The 18,021-nt window shown below is 38.1% G+C and overlaps 3 protein-coding genes and 1 non-coding gene across 6 annotated transcripts in view; 2 read left to right on the top strand and 2 right to left on the bottom strand.

The window, feature by feature from the left end:
- LOC126378477 (aldo-keto reductase AKR2E4-like) overlaps nt 1-18,021 on the bottom strand; it is a 305,847-nt gene that overhangs the window by 21,275 nt on the left and 266,551 nt on the right. The window lies entirely within an intron of this gene.
- LOC126378393 (uncharacterized) overlaps nt 1-18,021 on the bottom strand; it is a 263,924-nt gene that overhangs the window by 156,561 nt on the left and 89,342 nt on the right. The window lies entirely within an intron of this gene.
- LOC126378389 (uncharacterized) overlaps nt 1-18,021 on the top strand; it is a 32,110-nt gene that overhangs the window by 2,291 nt on the left and 11,798 nt on the right. For both annotated transcript variants that reach the window (XM_050026712.1, XM_050026714.1), the window contains exons 2-8: nt 1,171-1,271; nt 1,870-2,051; nt 2,645-3,538; nt 6,516-6,699; nt 8,308-8,456; nt 10,885-11,071; nt 13,038-13,062. In XM_050026712.1, the coding sequence (XP_049882669.1) occupies nt 1,171-1,271; nt 1,870-2,051; nt 2,645-3,538; nt 6,516-6,699; nt 8,308-8,456; nt 10,885-11,071; nt 13,038-13,062 (1,722 nt within the window). The remainder of the gene's footprint in view (nt 1-1,170; nt 1,272-1,869; nt 2,052-2,644; nt 3,539-6,515; nt 6,700-8,307; nt 8,457-10,884; nt 11,072-13,037; nt 13,063-18,021) is intronic.
- Nucleotides 9,698-9,812, top strand: LOC126378610 (U5 spliceosomal RNA). Its single transcript, XR_007568132.1, has one exon. It is a non-coding gene; the product is annotated as a U5 spliceosomal RNA (small nuclear RNA).

The raw sequence follows: 18,021 nt of genomic DNA, 5'->3' as shown, positions 1-18,021 counted from the left end.
TTTTCAACAACAATGATATTTAAAATTGACAAATGTTTACAATGTGACTAATTATTAGGTACTTACTTAATTCCTTGATGCTTAATGCTGACATTATTTGTAATATTGTACGTCCGACATGGACATGCTGTTGAGACATATTCATAATGTTTGACACCTGCATGTATGTACCTACACAGCTTCTCAATAAATGTTTCTTGTTTCTTGTTTTGTTTCTTATTTCAATAAACAAAGAAACTTGAACATAGTTTTTTTTTGTAAAATCCTCGAGATAGCATCTCTTTGCGCATATAAATACGTCATGCGAAGTTATGTACCAAACTATTAGTATTATTAGTTAAGTGACATCAAAAAATGTATTTTTTTTTATTTACGGTGTTAGTGACATCTAGGGAATGCAATTCCGACTCGAGATTGTAAATTCGAGATCCCGCGGGATTGGAAATATCAATCTCGCGAGTACCCGAATATTTCGGGATGTCGTCTAGTTCATATAAAAATGTAAAGTTAGGATGGCTGATTTCCTCTCAGACGACGCCCTGAGCCGAGGTTCGCGCCCAACTGGGCACCCACAGGCCTGTTGTCTTAAACGTTGTACCGGGTGAGAGCCTTCAGCGCTCCCCATTTGTCCGGCCAAGTAGTTAATGCCACCTGCGGCAAATCTACAATAAGTCACGTCAAAAAAAAATGATGGCTGAACACCATAAAAACTGCTTGTTTGTGATAGTGAGGTCAATTAAAACAATTTTTTTTTTAGAGAAAACAAATACCTTTACGACACGATTCATTTATAAATAGAAGGAAAAATTGAAGGGAAGAGAGGAAGGGGTAGACCTAGGATAACATTTATGAAACAAATAAAAGAGAAGGTGCAGGTCGTGTCGTATCGGGAGGTGAAGGTTTTGGCGGGAAGAAGAGAGGAATGGCGATTACTCCACCGACAAGAGCGCAGCTCTTAAATAGAGAGAGAGAAATACCTATATTCTTCATTCCCTGATTGCATTCCCTAGTGACATTGTAACGAATACTGAGGGGGATGATTCAGGAATAAAAATCACTCGATATCGACACAGAGTAATGATCTCAATCATCCCTCAAAGTTTTCGTTACGATTTAACTAACAGCCTGTATAACCTTGAAATTTTTACTAATTTTGTTTTTTTTTTCCAGCACATGGCCTATGCTAATGGCAGCAAAAAGCACTGGGATGAAGAGGACACGTCATATTCGTCCGCGAGCCATAGCGATGATAGTCCAATATTGTCATATAGGTACGTAACAAATGGTTATAACAATTGAATATAACAATTTCCACTAACGCGGAGATGGGCGGAGAAGAGCGGAGATGATTTGACCAATCACAGCGTTCGAGAGAGCGAAAAACGAAGACGCTCTGTCACTCTCCCTCACGGTGATTGGTCGATTCCTGTACATCTCCGCTCCGCTCCGCCCAGCTCCGCGTCAATGGAAATGCAGCCTTACGGTTACCTCCGGACCTCCGGATCGTGAGCCTAACGCTCAAGCACTGGACCACAGAGGCAGTCATAACCTTTATGTGTTATGTTAGGTATGTTGTTATATCCCTTATAGAAATACTAGCGACCCGCCCCGGCTTCGCTCGGCTTTGCTGAGGAAAAAATGAAATTATTCACGACATCACATTAAAAACCTCAAAAATAACAGTATTTCTCCACTATTTAATGGATGTTATTATACATATAAACCTTCCTCTTGAATCAGTCTATGTATTAAAAAAACCGCATCAAAATCCGTTGCGTAGTTTTAGAGATTTAAGCGAACATAGGGATATAGGGACAGAAAAAGCGACTTTGTTTTATACTATGTAGTGATGATTTCCTTCTACTCCAGGCATGATAAGCGTCGGTTCGCGTCGTACACACCCGTCCTGCCCACCCAGCCGGAGGACAGGGAGCGGAGGTCCACATTATCTGTGGTCGGCAAGTTTTGCCTGTTCAGTGTTGCCATGATAATGTTCTGTGTCCTCATGTACGTACCTGTCTATAATAAGGCTAACTACCATTTGCCCAAAGGTAAGGGTTTTAAAGTATTTTTATTGCAATACCTAACCTAAAATACTTTTCAGGCTTGAATCACCTGATTGTCTGAAAAAGTAAGATGATTCCGTGCTTCGGAGGGCACGTTAAGCTGTTGGTCCCGGCTATTAGCCGTAAAAACACCTTCACCAACCTCCATATCCCCTCCGGTTGATTGAGGGGACGCCTGTGTCCAGCAGTGGGACGTATATAGGCTGTTTACGATGACCTAACCTAACATAATAACATAGTGATCTTCTATCGTGTGGGTAACCCTGGTGTCAGGGTTACTATTGAGCCGCCAACGGCCCCTGACATGGCTCATGTATCGACTACTTACATCAGTAAGTAGTAACCGGGACCAACGGCTTAACGTGCCTTCCGAAGCACGGATCATCTTTCTTTCGGACAGTCAGGTGATCAACCTGTAACTATGGGTTCACGAAGTGATTTTCGTGATGTGTCCCCACCGGGATTTTAACCCGGGGACTCCGGATTTTGAGTCCAACGCTCAACCACTAGACCACAGAGGCCGTTATTCTGAAATGACGTAATGAAAAAAAATGTAACTATATTTTTTTTTCTTCCAGGCATAGTAGCAGGCTGGTCGGCCCATACAAACCGCGACACAAAGATTTACGTGCAACCAAACAACGTGACTATCATTCACGAACCTAAACACGTATGTGAAACAAATAAACAGAACAAATTATTTCTCCTCATAATAGTCAGTTCGTCTACTGGACACTTTAGGAGACGCAAGGCCATCCGTGAAACGTGGGCGGATTATAACAATTACAAAAAGTACCAAAAAATATTTAACGAGGTCAGAGATAAGTACAAAAAGTATGATTTCAGTTACGATTTGTTCCCAAGAGATGATGAGAAGCATTTAGGCGAGAAATATCTCGGGAAAGATTTCTATCTGCCGTTAAATAACACCAAAATACCGCGGAAGAGAATAAAGAAGGACATATCTAGTTTTAAGCAGCTAATACCGGTTTTAGCTGAAGCTATTAATCATATAAACTTGACAAAGACTGATGATGTACCTGAGAAGAGATTCGATGATGATGATGATATGCTGCAAGGGTTTGACATGAACAAAGAAATTGGGACTCAAACTGAGAGCACGGAGAGTTTCGATTACGAATACGATACTAACATTATGAAGATCCCGCCGGCGGGGTACGAAGACTTAGAGGAACCAAAAGATCTGAACAAAATTATTGCTTTATTAAAAAAGTCTAAAGATATTAGAAAAGTGGAGGAAAATGTCGCTGATGATGGCAACACTGAGCGGGATTTCAGAGTGGTGTTTCTATTGGGGTTGCCAGTTAATAAAACCTTGCAGAGTATGATAGAAGAGGAGGTTGATACATACGGTGATATAATACAAGAGGGATTTATTGATTCTTACAATAATTTAACTTTAAAATCCATTATGATGTTGAAGTGGATCACGAATAAGTGCAATGATAGAGGTAAGTTATTTATTTATTTTCATAGGGTAATAAACATCACCATCACCGGCCCATTAACGTCCCCACTGCTGGGGCACGGGCCTTCCCTGTGGATGGATAGGGAGATCGGGCCTTAAACCACCACGCGGGCCCAGTGCGGATTGATGGTAATTAACGACTGCTAATGCAGCCGGGACCAACGGCTTAACGTACCTCCCGAAGCACGGAGGAGCTCGAGATGAAAACTTTTTTTTTGTGGTCACCCATCCTATGACCGGCCTTTGCGAAAGTTGCTTTACTTCAACAATCGCAGACCGAGCGCGTTAACCGCTGCGCCACCGAGCTCCTCAATAAACAATTATACATGATAGATATGTTAACAATAGGTGTAGGATATTTTCACATAAGTACATGTACAATCAACCATATTATCCAAGTATTAGCAATAACGTATACAGACTGTTAGTGACATCGTAACGAATACTGAGGGGGATTTAGCTCATGATTCTGAGTTAGTATCAAGTGGAATTTTCCGTCGCAAAATTCATGATATTACATAATACAAATATACTTTATTGCACATAACATACAAAACAAGTTTTACACAAAACATACACATACAAATATCATGTAAGGACAGAAGTATACGTAAAAAAAATTTTGCTTGACATGTGGATCAGATTCTGTAAAGAATTGTGTTGCTACCTATATTGCTTCTCTTTATTTTGATCACAGTAATAATGGGAGGAAGATGTGTTGTGCCTGGGTGTAATAAAAAGGGTCATCATTTATACCCAAAAATAAAGATAAAAGATGTATTATGTCTGTTATCCATGAAAGTAGAAGGTTAAACGAAGGCGACTCTGTACGGTCACGAGTACTAATATACACTTCTTATCAAAAAAATCGAAACACCTTGCAAGTTTACGTTTTGTCAGGATTATCAGAAAAATGTGTACATTTAGGAATAAATGTTAAATGTCGTTTAACAGTGAGTAATATGAGCTTATCAAATCTTAATGTTAATTTAAATGAATTTTTCATAGGTTTCGTATTTTGTTAAATGAGTCATTTTTATTCCGTATGGAGTATAAAGGAAATGGATAAAACAACACACGTAAATGAAAAAAAAGCTAAAAAACGTTTATTTAATAACTTGTATTCCCTCCCCGAGCTCTAATTACTGCTTCCATACGGTTCTTCATCGATCGGATGAGAGTCACGATCACATGCTGTGGTATATTGTCCCATTCCTCTTGGATTACATCTTGCAGCTGGCTAAGTGTTTCTGGGGCAGGATCTCTTGCTCGAATTCGTCTCTTTAATTCATCCCACAGATGTTCAATGGGATTCATGTCCGGGCTTCTTGCTGGCCATTCCATAATGGAGATATCGACTTCGTTAAGATAATCTCGTACGACGCCCGCGGTGTGAGCCCTAGCATTGTCGTGCATGAATATGAAGCCGTTGCCAATAAAATGTGCATAGGGCATCACATGAGGCTCGAGACACTCTTCGACGTACCGATGACAGGTTAGTGCAGGCAGACGTGGCCCAGACACGAAAGCAAGCTCTGTCTTACCGTCGGCGCTGATTCCTCCCCAAACCGTCCACGAACCGCCACCATAGCTGACCTTTTCTTCAATGCAGCATTGTGCATAGCGTTCTCCGTCTCTTCTGTAGACCTTGTTCCTTCCGTCGTTACCATACAGCATAATTTTACACTCATCAGAAAAGAGAACTTTGCTCCACTGTAGGTATGACCAATTTAGGTGCTCACGTGCAAAGTTAAGGCGCGCTCTTCGATGGTCTGCAGTTAATTTCGGCCCATTTGCTGGCTTATGCGGTACCAGTCCACGATCCTTCAACCTTCTTCTAATTGTAGAGTCACTTACAGCCACCCTTCGTACAACACGAAGCCGCTGCTGCAGTTGAAAAGCGTTAAGGCGTCGATTTCTTAAAGAAGTTGTTACAATAAATCGATCATCTCGCTCAGAAGTGACCCGATTCCTGCCAGATCCTGAACGGCGCGTGAACAAACCAGTCTCCCGATAACGTTTATAGACTCTATGAACAGATGACAGGCTTAGATGCAGTCTTGCAGCCACAACACGCTGACTAAGGCCAGAATCCAGCAATGCCACAACTTGGGCGGCTTCTGTGGGCGAAGTATCCATACGTTTTAGAAAAAAAACCTTTTTTCAGACGTCCCAAAGTCACAGAATTGAAATAAAAAACAAAAAGTTTAAGGATAGGCGCCAATTTTTAGTTTTTAAACGCTAAATGTACTCCAACCCTAAACACACATTTGTCTCAAAACAGTGATTCATTTCGTTTATAAGATAAACAAATGAAATTCTAATTTTGAATTTAGAATTTTCGCTTATTACTGTAATGGCCAAACTGCCAGCTATACATTTATGTATTTTTTTTCATCGTATGAATTCTTTTTTGTGTTAAATTCGGACAGAAACAATGAAAACGGAAGTGTTTCGATTTTTTTGATGAGAAGTGTATATACACTTTGAAACCATGTCACATTAACTATTTGACAAATTAAACCGTAAGTCTCATTAAATGTCAAATATGATAGTGCGACAGGGTTCTGAAGTGGGTAGGTACATGATATTGCTGGTCGTGAAGGTCTCTGCTTAGCAGTAGGACGTGTATAGGCTACATGGAGTTACCTTATTATAGTGAAAAGAAAACCTCATAATCGCCTTCTTCAACAAAACTAAATGTTTGTAATTCGAATGTTTGACCTTCGAATGTTTGAAATTCGAATTTTTGAAATTCGAATGCTATAAAGTAGCGCGTCTATTGCGTGGTTTTGTTAACAAAAATCACATCCGAAAGAGACTTTTCAAAATGGAGCTTACGTGGTTCGCTATAAGGGTTCAAAAGTGGGTACATGATATTGCTCATGACTGTACAGCGCCATCTATTTTTTTTTTGGAGAACGTAGCCTGGAGAGTCAAAATTTTCTTCTTTTTTCCAGTTCGCTACATCCTAAAGACTGATGACGACATGTACATAAACGTGATGAATCTCCTGCTCACGCTGCGCAATAGATCTGCGCAGTACGACAAGAAGGTAGCCGAAGGGTTTAAGAGTAAGGAGTATATGTTGATTGGGGACCTCATCAGCGGGGCCCGGCCTGTCTCCGACTTGCACAGCAAATGGTGAGTTGGCACCATCACACAGCATCATGCCTTGAAACCCCGATGGGGTAGGCAGACGTGTAGTTGTCGTGCGGACACTGTAGCCCCCGCGGCACGGCAACCAATTATATCGAATATCTAAGAGGAAAAATATTTGAAAGAAAATTATCGATCCTAGTGGGTCCGATAGCGATAAGCGCTGATTAAGGGGAAATCGTCGACCACGCCGACGGGGTCGGTATCGAGGTCCTGGAGTGTTTGGTGTAGCGAGCTGATTGGCTGCCTCTATGGCTAGAGTAATCGGGTCGTCGGGATCGTATATTATGTCCTTCGGACGCCGATGTTGTCATGATTTTAAACAAATCAAACATATTTTGTAACACTTGTCCAGTTATCAGTTATTAATCTATGCTCTAACAATGGTATTTAGTTATAATTCTGCGGTATTTAGTCTATGATGAACAGTGGCGCCATCTGTAGGGATATTAATTGTGAAGATAGCACGCGATTGGTGAGTTACATTCCCGCGCAAATATAAAAACGTACAATGTGACGGAGGCGGGAATGAAATACTCCCTCCAGGGTTTGGGAAATTGGGACACCCATTCTGATGGTAGACACGAGCAAAGCAGGACATCAAGAAGAAATCTTAATAATATTTAACACTACCGTCCTTAACACATTCCTCGCTCCCCGCTCGGATCCGAGTGGGGCGGGGCTATTGTAGCGGCGCCTACCGCTCGGATCCGAGCGCTAGGGATGGCAATTGGGGATCGCAATTCCGGACCAATTTTCAAACCCGGTTTTTTCGTTATTGCCCCCAGAACAATACCGGTATACCGGGATTTGAAAAATGTGTTTTTTTATTGAAATAATAATGATAACAACATTATCCATATTTATAAGCATGCATATGTACTTAATACGAATACACCTTAAAAAGTTTTGGTTTCCAGCTATGATTTTTATTTATTTTGTAAACAATGAATGTGTGAATGTGTCTTAATGTCAAATATATCAATTTGCCTCTTGTGCATTAGGTTAGGTTGTGGGTTGAGGGGAGGCCTGTGCCCAGCAGTGGGACGGATCATCATCAGCCCATTAACGTCCCCACTGCTGGGGCACGGGCCTTCCCTATGGGTGGATAGGGAGATCGGGCCTTAAAGTCCAGGGCCAGTGCGGATTGATGGTTATTAACGACTGCTAATGCAGCCGGGGCCAACGGCTTAACGTGTGTAGTGGGACGTATATAGGCTATTTATGTTATGTTATGCATTAGGTTAACAGCCTCCGTGGTCTAGTGGTTAGAGCGTTAGGCTCACGATCTGGAGACCCGGGTTCGATTCCCGATGGGGACATTGTCGAAATCACTTTGTGAGACTGTCCTTTGTTTGGTAAGGACTTTTCAGGCTTGAATCACCTGATTGTCCGAAAAAGTAAGATGATTCCGTGCTTCGGAGGGCACGTTAAGCCGTTGCTCCCGGCTATTAGCCGTAAAAACACCTCCACCAACCCGCATTGGAGCAGCGTGGTGGAGTATGTTCTATACCCCCTCCGGTCGATTGAGGGGAGGCCTGTGCCCAGCAGTGGGACGTATATAGGCTATTTATGTTATGTTATATGCATTAGGTACACACCTCGCTACATGTACGACGGGCGCGTTTACCCGCACTACCTCTCGGGAACTGCGTACGCGTTTTCATCCCCCGCCGCGCATGCGCTGTACCAAGCCGCGCTCGCCACACACTATTTCCATCTAGAGGACATCTATATCACGGGTGAGTACCGAATACATTGACTATTTTAGGGGGTTATTATTATTGCGTATGGCAGACAAAAATAAAATATCCTGCGTGGATCATATATCTAAAAAAAAAAAATATGCGGTCGAATTGAGAACCTCCTCCTTTTTTGAAGTCGATAAAAAAAATGTAAACGACACCATAGTGGTGCGGTTTCGTGGTGTCGTTGACAATACATGGCATTGCGCACTTACTTCTATATGCGCAAATGTTAAATTGCAACATTGCTTTCTTAGATGAATTGCTTCGATTTGGCCATTTTGACCCCCCTGGACACAGGTGCTAATTGCAGAACACATCATGTAATTTTATTTTAACTTATAATTGTTTGTTTGTTTGTATACTCTTTATTGCTTTAAAATATAAAGGTAAACCTGTCATTTTCTTATCCGACGAAAAGCTTCAGATACGGTCACGAGCATTAATATGTATACACTTTGGTACCATGTCACATTAACTTTTTTGACAAATTGAACTGTAAGTCTCACTAAATGTCAAATATGTTAGTGCGACAGAGTCCTAAATTGGGTACATTATATTGCTCATGACTGTACAATAGACTCATTATAATAGGTTCAGATACAATAGATTAGTTTCCAACTAGTTAAATCAGTTACTTTACACTAAACGTCAAAACACGAATTTACTATGGAATTTGTATGAAAATGCAACCTGTGACATCATAGAAAATTGTGACAAAATATCGCACATTTTTTAAAAATTCTTAATTAAGTCGAAAAGAAAAAAGAAAACGTTTTTGCGACCTTTAGATCTGTCTTTATAAAATTTTGGAGTTAGAAAAGCAAAATTTCGTACAGTTTAAGTATAAATAGCCCAAAACATATAAGTCTAATGATTAAGTTTGGCACATAAAAAAAATAGCTACGCCATCTAGCGGAATGTCGATGAACCTCTAGAACTACAACGTAGCTGAGAGAAACACCACGCATCGCCGTATTTGCGGTAAATAAAAGTTTTTTTGAAAATATATTGTAAAATAATTAAAAAACTGTATACTTTATTTAATGGCTTCAGATTTTCTAGCTACATTTTTATTACTGGTTTTATAAGCAACATTTAAAAAATAATAATGCTTGTATTGTTTAGTTCCATAAAAATCCGCCGGATGTCGTTGTTCCAGTTGTTACATTTTCTACATCGCGGTGTTAAGATTTGCTCGACGTTTGGTTGGGTGAAATCTGTTAGCCGTATTTTATTAACTCTGGTTTCCCTTCAAAACGCATAAATCTTTCGCCTTTTACTAAAGATTTCCGTGGAGGGGAACACTCAAATGAGTCTTAAGACTTTTTGACGCTTTGTTTCGGCAAAGCTTATAATATTTCAATACAAATCCCGTTGATTCTATGGAGTCATTTACTGTAGTGGTATAATCGGTTATTTATTGATTAATCGAGCATTTATTTACCACTAATCGACTATTTTTTTCTAAGCCTAAATATCAATACGCATATCGACTGTATATCGATATTTTTCTAAGCCCCTAAATATCGATATTTCGATTATTTACAGTTAAATAATCGGTTATTCGGCATCACTAAAGAATCACTACTCAATCGGGGAGTACCTCACCCACAACTTTCCCGCCTTTGTAACGATATCATCCATTAAAAACCATTTATTCATTTATTATGGTACGTCAACAGCAGTACATACACAAACACACAAAATAAAATGAACATAGGAAAAGTTCCGGTATGTCTGCCAATTATAGACGCACACAACACTGATAATAAAAAGTAGAAACTAAAGTTAACAAATTAAAAAGAAAATTAAAAATTATTATTAGTCAGGGGCGGGCTTTTTGACGAGTGCAGTAAATAGCATTATTTTTGTTAATAAAAAAATCATAAATAAGTAGAAAAAAAGAAAATGTTTTTCGTTAGTTTTCAGATCTGTCTTTATTTAGTAATCAGAATTTCATAATTTGTTTTGAACCTAGTACCACGGGCCAATGAAAAATATGTTTTTTTGTTAATTATTTATGTCATTTCGTGTTTAGAAGTGTTTAAGTTTCATTTGTAATTGTTTTTAGTGTCGACTTTGTAATAATAAATCAAATAAGTAAATAAAATTTAAAAAAGTAAAAACATAGATCGTGTAAGCCTTTAAACAACATGTAAGGGTGAATATCAAAATGTGTCAAGTTTGGTGGCGAACTGTCATACAATTTTTTCGTGAAAAATTGGGAATTGAAAAATTCCTTTTTCATGTCGGAACCGAGGATCCTTTTGGATCTTTTTCATGTCGGAACCCAATTTTTCATGAAAAAACAATATAAAATTTCGCCACCAAACTTGAAATTTTGAGATTCACCCTTAAATGGTGTGAAAAAAATAAAACGAAAACTAAAATGCAAAATAAAATTTATTTTTCTTGACACCAGGTATGTGCTCTCTCCGCACACGTCCGCGCGTCATACCCCGGGACGAGCCCCTCTTCTCGTACCAGTCTGAGAGCTCTGAGGAGAGCAACGTGTGCTGTGGCCATGCGCGTATCACTGTCCACAGGGTGCGGCCCGCTGTTATACGGGTGTTACAGGGCCGGTTGCTCGTGCCCGCTGACGTCGACAGGTGGGTCTCAAATCTCCACGCATCCATACAACATAACAACACAAAAATACAATAGAATCTACAATAGGCACGTTAAGCCGTTGGTCCCGGCTACTACAATACAAATACACTTTATTGCGCCGAAATAAAAAGAAATAATTACAAAAAAGACTTAACTAAGTACATGGTAAATGGCGACCTTTACGCTTAAGGCGATTTCTTCCAGACAACCATAAGGTGAAGGATAATGTAAAAATTTCGAGTACAAACTATAAGTACAACTTACCAATAAATAGATGTAAAATATATAACATACATACAAATATAAATATCTAACCTATATACCTATACTATATATACCTACTTATATAAATAGTACACACAAAATACCTAATAATAAGCGACTCAAGAGCCACAGAATATGAACACACTACAAAACAGGGTTGTGAGGTGGAGTACCAACCTCATCAACCCTGGTGTCAGGGTTACTATTGAGTTGAGCCGCTAGAGGCCCCTGACATGGCTCATGTAACGACTACTTACTTACATCAGTAAGTGGTAACCGGGGCCAATGGCTTAACGTACCTTCCTATACAGGGTGTTAGTGACATCGTAACGAATACTCAGAGGGTAGATTCAGACCATGATTCTGAGTTAATATCAAGTGGAATTTTCCGTCGCAAAATTCATGTTATTTTTTTTAGTTTTTTTAAATTATTTTCAATTCTATACTTTTGTGATGGAAAATTCCACTTGATATTAACTCAGAATAATCAGATGAATCATCCCTCTTAGTATTCGTTACGATGTCACTTACACCCCATACAAGTACATACAGTAGCCATACAAGTAGGTATGGGTGTTAGTGACACTGTAACAAATACTAAAGGGGATGATTCAGACCATGATTCTGAGTCGATATCAAGTGGAATTTCGTGTCAAAAAATTCATGAAAATTTTTCGGAGAAGTCGTGAAAATTTTAGAGCTTATTTAAATTATTTTCCGTTCCATACTTTTGCGACGGAAAATTCCACTTGATATCAACTCAGAATTATGGCCAGAATCATCCCTCAAAGTTTTCGTTACGATGTTACTAACACCCTGTATAAGCACGGATCATCTTACTTTCGGACAATCAGGTGATCAGCCAGTAATGTCCTAACCAAACTAGGGATCACAAAGTAATTAGTAGTAGTTTGACTGTTTTTTTTTAGTGTTTTTGGGGCATAGCTGAAAATCAGCCTTGTGGCACTCCCTCAATGTCGGAGTGTCACAACATATTGCTGAGCTGACGTCCCTTTTTAGAAATAAATTTAAAGCTCATGTGAAGCTTACTTTATGTAAGAAACTTATTATAAGGTTAATGACTACCTAAATGACAAAAATGTCTGGTATTGAATGTGTTCCTCTAGTTATTAAATAACTTGTAATGTATACCCTCATTGGTTTTTAAAAGATGTGTTGCTGTTGCAATTTCTTGTCATTTATTCTCCTCAGCCATAACACCTTGCGAAATGACGTAAATTCAAAAATGTTACATTGACCTTCAACAAGTTTATCCATGATAATTACGTTGAATAAATGATTCTGATTTCTTAGAAATAAGGTTTAATTATTATGTTCACTCCTACTGTGTACAGTCATGAGCAATATCATGTACCCACTTTAGAACCCTGTCGCACTATCATATTTGACATTTAATAAGACTTATGGTTTAATTTGTGAAAAAAGTTAATGTGACATGGTTTCAGAGTGTATACATATTAGTATAAGGTTCATCATATCCATCTTTGGAATTCGTATCAACAGTGGCTGCAAGTTGTCTTTGATTACTTGTGGCTCTGCCCACCCCATTAGGGATTACGGGCGTGAGTTTATGTATGTATGTACATATTAGTACTCGTGACCGTACCAATACCTACTTATATCTAAAGTAAATGATTTCTATTCTACTCTACTCTACTTAATCTGTGGTTTCGCTTGCAGGTGCGAAAGAATCCGTCTGACCAAGGTAAGGAGGGCGAGGTTGCGTCCGAAACAGCTGAAAAAGCCGAAGAGTAGCTTAAGCCACCGTAATGTACCGACTAACACCTAGCGAACGGCTTGCAAGGGACCCCTCGCCATACACATACACGGGGCCTTCTTAGGTGCTTTAAAGCCGAGAGGCTGTTGACCTTTACATGTCCAAAATTAAAAAAAAAACCTACACATTAACATCCTGCATACGTCCCACTCCCACGGCTGGGTATGCCTCTAGCCGTTGCCATAAATTAAAAAATAAGTCCAAAAAAGCATCATATTTCCATTAAACCGAAGGGCTGCATGGATTACGTTATCGCGCACGATGTGATAAACAGTTTTGTTTACCTGTTGCGAAAAAAAAAATCTCATTGACTTGAAAAAATGGGCCGGAAAATAACATTAGAATGCATTAAGCCCAAGTTGCATGGGTTGCGCTGTCGCACGTGCCGCGACATACAATGCGAGATTCGACCGCAAGAGCAGTCTTGTCTACGTAGATAAAAGTTGCTCGCGATAGTGTTTGCAAATAAACATTTATTTTCTTTTTATTACTTAAAGATTTTATTCATGTTATCAGTAACTTGCGATTTTAAAGTACCTAATGTATGAACCATGTAGTGTTATATATAATAAATTAGTCATAATATAATATTCTCTGAATAAATAACATTGGTGCTAATTCCTGTATGACCATCTAAGTTATACCTGTCATTTTCTTATCCGCCGAAAAGGAAAGGGACGGGTAATCGACAGCCATAAAATTTATGGAACACACGCCAATTTTAAACAGAAATTCAAAACAACCGTCTAAAAAATATACATTGGCCATTAACGCGACAGAAATGAGTTGACAGCAAATGTCAAACGGTTTGCATACCAGCGAGATGCCTATTTTATTCGCACGGGTTGTTCATTCATTCACTCATTCTTTTTAAAATTAACATCTGTCAATCATCCGTCCCTTTCCTTTTCGTTTGATAAGAAAGTGACAGGTATAACTTAAAATAACATTAGATGGTGTGTATAGGAATTAGAGTTATTAAATACATACATTTCAGAGAATAATATACTATACTTGACATCCAAAGATCTAGGCCTAAATATGAAATATTCAGACATTTTTTTTATATTTTTTTCGCAAATAGCTCTCAAATTAATTTAGTATTTTTTTTTACATTTTGCATGACAATTTTGGCAGATACAAACTTCATTTTATTCCAGCTTGGAAGTTGAAAACTAGCTGTCTCTTTCTAGCTGTCATTGTGAATTGCTATATTTACAGCTGGCAATCTAAAATAAAGTTTGACACCCGTATTCTAACACGCCAACTCGAACTTTCTTCGCCTCCGTTCTCGAACCGTAATCGAAGTCAGCTCAAAATTTAGGAGCGACTGAAAAACAGCGTTTGTTTCTCTGGAAATAGACACAATTTGGATCACATTATGTATAGAATGATGTTGCTAGGTAGAAATATAGGCATATTGCTTCTCTTTATTTTGATCAGAATAATAATGGGTGGAATTTGTAATTGTACCACGGTGTAATAAAAAAGGGTCATCATTTATACCCAGAAACAAGATAAAAGATGCATAATTAATTATGTCTGTTATCCATTAAATTAGAAGTTTAAACGAAGAAAAAACTTAACAACGCCATCTATCGTGTTTTTGGGGAACGATTGGTAAGTTCCTCATTATGTTGGTAGCATGATATATGCTCGACTCCAGTGAGTAAAGTCCTCCAATTTTAGGTTGAATGTGTTAGATAGAAATTAAACTAATACGATTTTGGAATCACTGTTTACTTTCATGAGGTTTTACACTAGATTTGACAAGATTAAATATTAAAACAACCCGGTGAACAGAAACACAGAATAATAAGGGAAAAGAATATGGCGACACCGGAAAAGGTAGGAAGTAGTGCCAACCAAAGAAACATTTAATCATGAAGGCGGGCGGGCGCTCTGATTGGCCGTCCGCTGCGTGTTCGTAAATGTGCTTTATTAAAAAGTACAGGTGCCACACAATCAACTTAAAATACCAAAATTCTCAGCTGAGGCCGAGTCGAGTGAAGACAGTTTCGAGCAACTAAGAATACGGGTGTTAATGTGCCAAAATCACCATAAATTATTTAGGTCTGAATATGAAACTATCGATGGAGGCTCCTTCTCTATATTATTGGGGTGTTAAGAAGAATGCGCTTATGATATTGCCATTAAAAATGTTGTTTTGCTTCAATCTCTGTTACATACATCTGTTGTAAACGTAGCTTTATTCATGGTATAAGAAGACCAGGTATGCTCAATCCTATGACAAGCCGCACTTTGATGACGTAGTGTTACCATTAAACTGCTATCTCCAACATTCCAAGGACGTAAATTTTATTATTGAAAAAGTGAATTACTGACTAATGTATTTAATTACTATTATTTGTCACATATATAAAAAATCATTAAAACTGTACATAAATCTTTTACTAAAAGTACAAAATTTCCTTGCAAAGTAAATTAAAAACGTTAGACGTGGGTAATTTATTTTTTACGAAATGGCAACACAGGGTCGGATGACGTCAGCTGGGCTAACCTTGAAATGATAGCTGTCAGTTTTGAGCATACCTGCAGGGCTCTACGCGGTAACCGCGCCGCTCACCTTCGACCAATAGCCGTTTGACGTCCATCTACGTAGATAGCATTCGTATCGTTTATTGGTCGAAGCTCTCAATATAATTCACGCCGCGCGCGGTGCGGATGTCATGCAGACCCTCTTCTTATACCACGGTTTTATTATTAAGGGGAATATGTGATAGTGCCTCTTTACATAGTATTGGTAAGGTTTTTTTTCTTAAGTGTGGTGTTGGTGTGTTACAAGTAAATAGCCTCGTAGAATCGATTCGACCTAAAGGTGTCCTAATACCATAGTCCTAATATAACAATTAGAGGCACTTTCAACATGTTTTTTTTTAAATTTATGACGTAGTTTTATTTAGCTTTTTTTTGGCAATATCTTGTTTTTACTGTCTAGCGTCTGACAAAACTTATAGTTTAGAATAATTCTGGTTACGTGTGATGGGTATAGAGTACAAAAACCCGGGAGTTGCGTGGTACATGCTGGATACCCGGGATTACGGGTACTCTAGTTGGGAACACAATATTTATTAAGTCGGTTAAAAAGTACATTTTTTACTAACGATGTCTGATAGCACTTTGACTATAACCGTAGTATGACAGGGTTTTATAATTTTTCGCAGAAAAAATATTTCACAGATTTTCAATTCGCAAAAAATTTTTGATATAGTTTCATTTCCCAAACAGCTCTCACAGATGTAGTAATCGCAGATGTAGTTTATTTTTTTAATTCTAAGATTAACTCTGTCTCTTTCTAAGGTTTTTTTTTTTGTCAAACTAAAACAAAATTAAATTCTTGTCTGCTAGAATCGCACGATTATCGAGATAAACATCTATGGTATATAAAATGGTACATATGATATAACAAAATTAGATACAAACTGAAAGATCTGATAATGTAGCTAAATATGATAGGTTACATAGATAAGTTGAAAATGTATAGGACGAACAAGATTTTATATTCGAAGTGTGTATATGACGTCCCATTTTACGTATATTGCTTAACGGACGTTGGCGCGGGAAAATCAAACTGTTCTAGTTAGTATAGAATCGCGTTATTACGTTCACAGCCAAAGCGCGGGCGTGTTAGCATTTTTTATTGATTTTATATGGATTATCCGAGGTGTGATATACTTAGGTACTACATACATACATACATAAACTCACGCCCGTAATTCCTAATGGAGTGGGCAGAGCCACAAGACAACTTGCAGCCGCTGTTGATACGATGTCGTAAGCTGGATATGATAAACCTTATGGTGATAAGGGATCAGCCTACTTAGGTACTAAATTACGTACATACATATCTAGACTCACGCCCGTCATTCCTAGACGGGTAGGCACAGCCACAAGTAATCAAAACACAATTTGCAGCCAGTTTTGATACGAACACCTATACTAAATGTTTAACTGGATTTTCCCATGTCCGCGTCCGTTAGCAATGCAGGGTGGGCAGTTGGACGGCGTTTGGGTATTATTAAGTGCCATATCCCGATTTAGGTGAAAAGTACCAAGTTTAGGGTGCGTTTGGTTAGATATTAGGTGAAATAAAAATAGGAATAGTGAAAACGTCCATGCGTTATGAATATAAAAGACATTTAATTATAGAAAAAAAATCGCGTTATTTTACATTTAATCCAATCCTTTAGGTACGGTTATGAGCATTAACATGCAGTTCCTACTATAGTACCATGTCACATTAACTTGTTTGAAAAATTGAATCCCAAGTCTAACTAAATGTCAAATATGTTAATGTGACAGAGGTCTAAAGTAACTACATGACAGTGCTCATAAAATGTGGTGGGTTTTTTTTAAATAGGAATGGGGTTTGGTAGATCTGTAGAAAATGGGTGTATTGTAATTTGTATTTATTTAGTTCGTTACTTACCTTATCTGTGAATAATGTTTTTTTTTTAATATGTCACTTATAGATCTGACTTTTATTTTAAATATAAGTACTTATAATGAAATAATAGTAAAGAGACCGAATACCAGATATATACGGTTTATTTTTCTCTTAATAAGAAATAGGTCTTAAGTCACTTTTTTATTTATTATTATATTTTAAGCGCTATTAAAAAACATATTTTAAAAAAGTCCTTTTATGAATGAATTACACGTTCAGGAATTACAGGATTTAATGATAGAATCTCTCGTAGGTAAGGTTTGCGAGGGCAATGACCGATCTCATCGACCTGTCACGGATAGTTATCTACATATTGTCACGTTCTATGTAGAATAAGTCTTCTTATTTTGAAATTGATTCTTTCGTATTTTGAATTTTATATTTTTTTTATTAAAAAAAACTAATTATCTGTTTATTGA

This window comes from Pectinophora gossypiella, chromosome 26 (genome assembly GCF_024362695.1).
Source record: "Pectinophora gossypiella chromosome 26, ilPecGoss1.1, whole genome shotgun sequence".
NCBI classification, from domain to species: Eukaryota; Metazoa; Arthropoda; class Insecta; order Lepidoptera; family Gelechiidae; genus Pectinophora; species Pectinophora gossypiella.
Note: the sequence above shows the minus strand (reverse complement) of the source record. Positions and strands in the feature narration are given on the sequence as shown.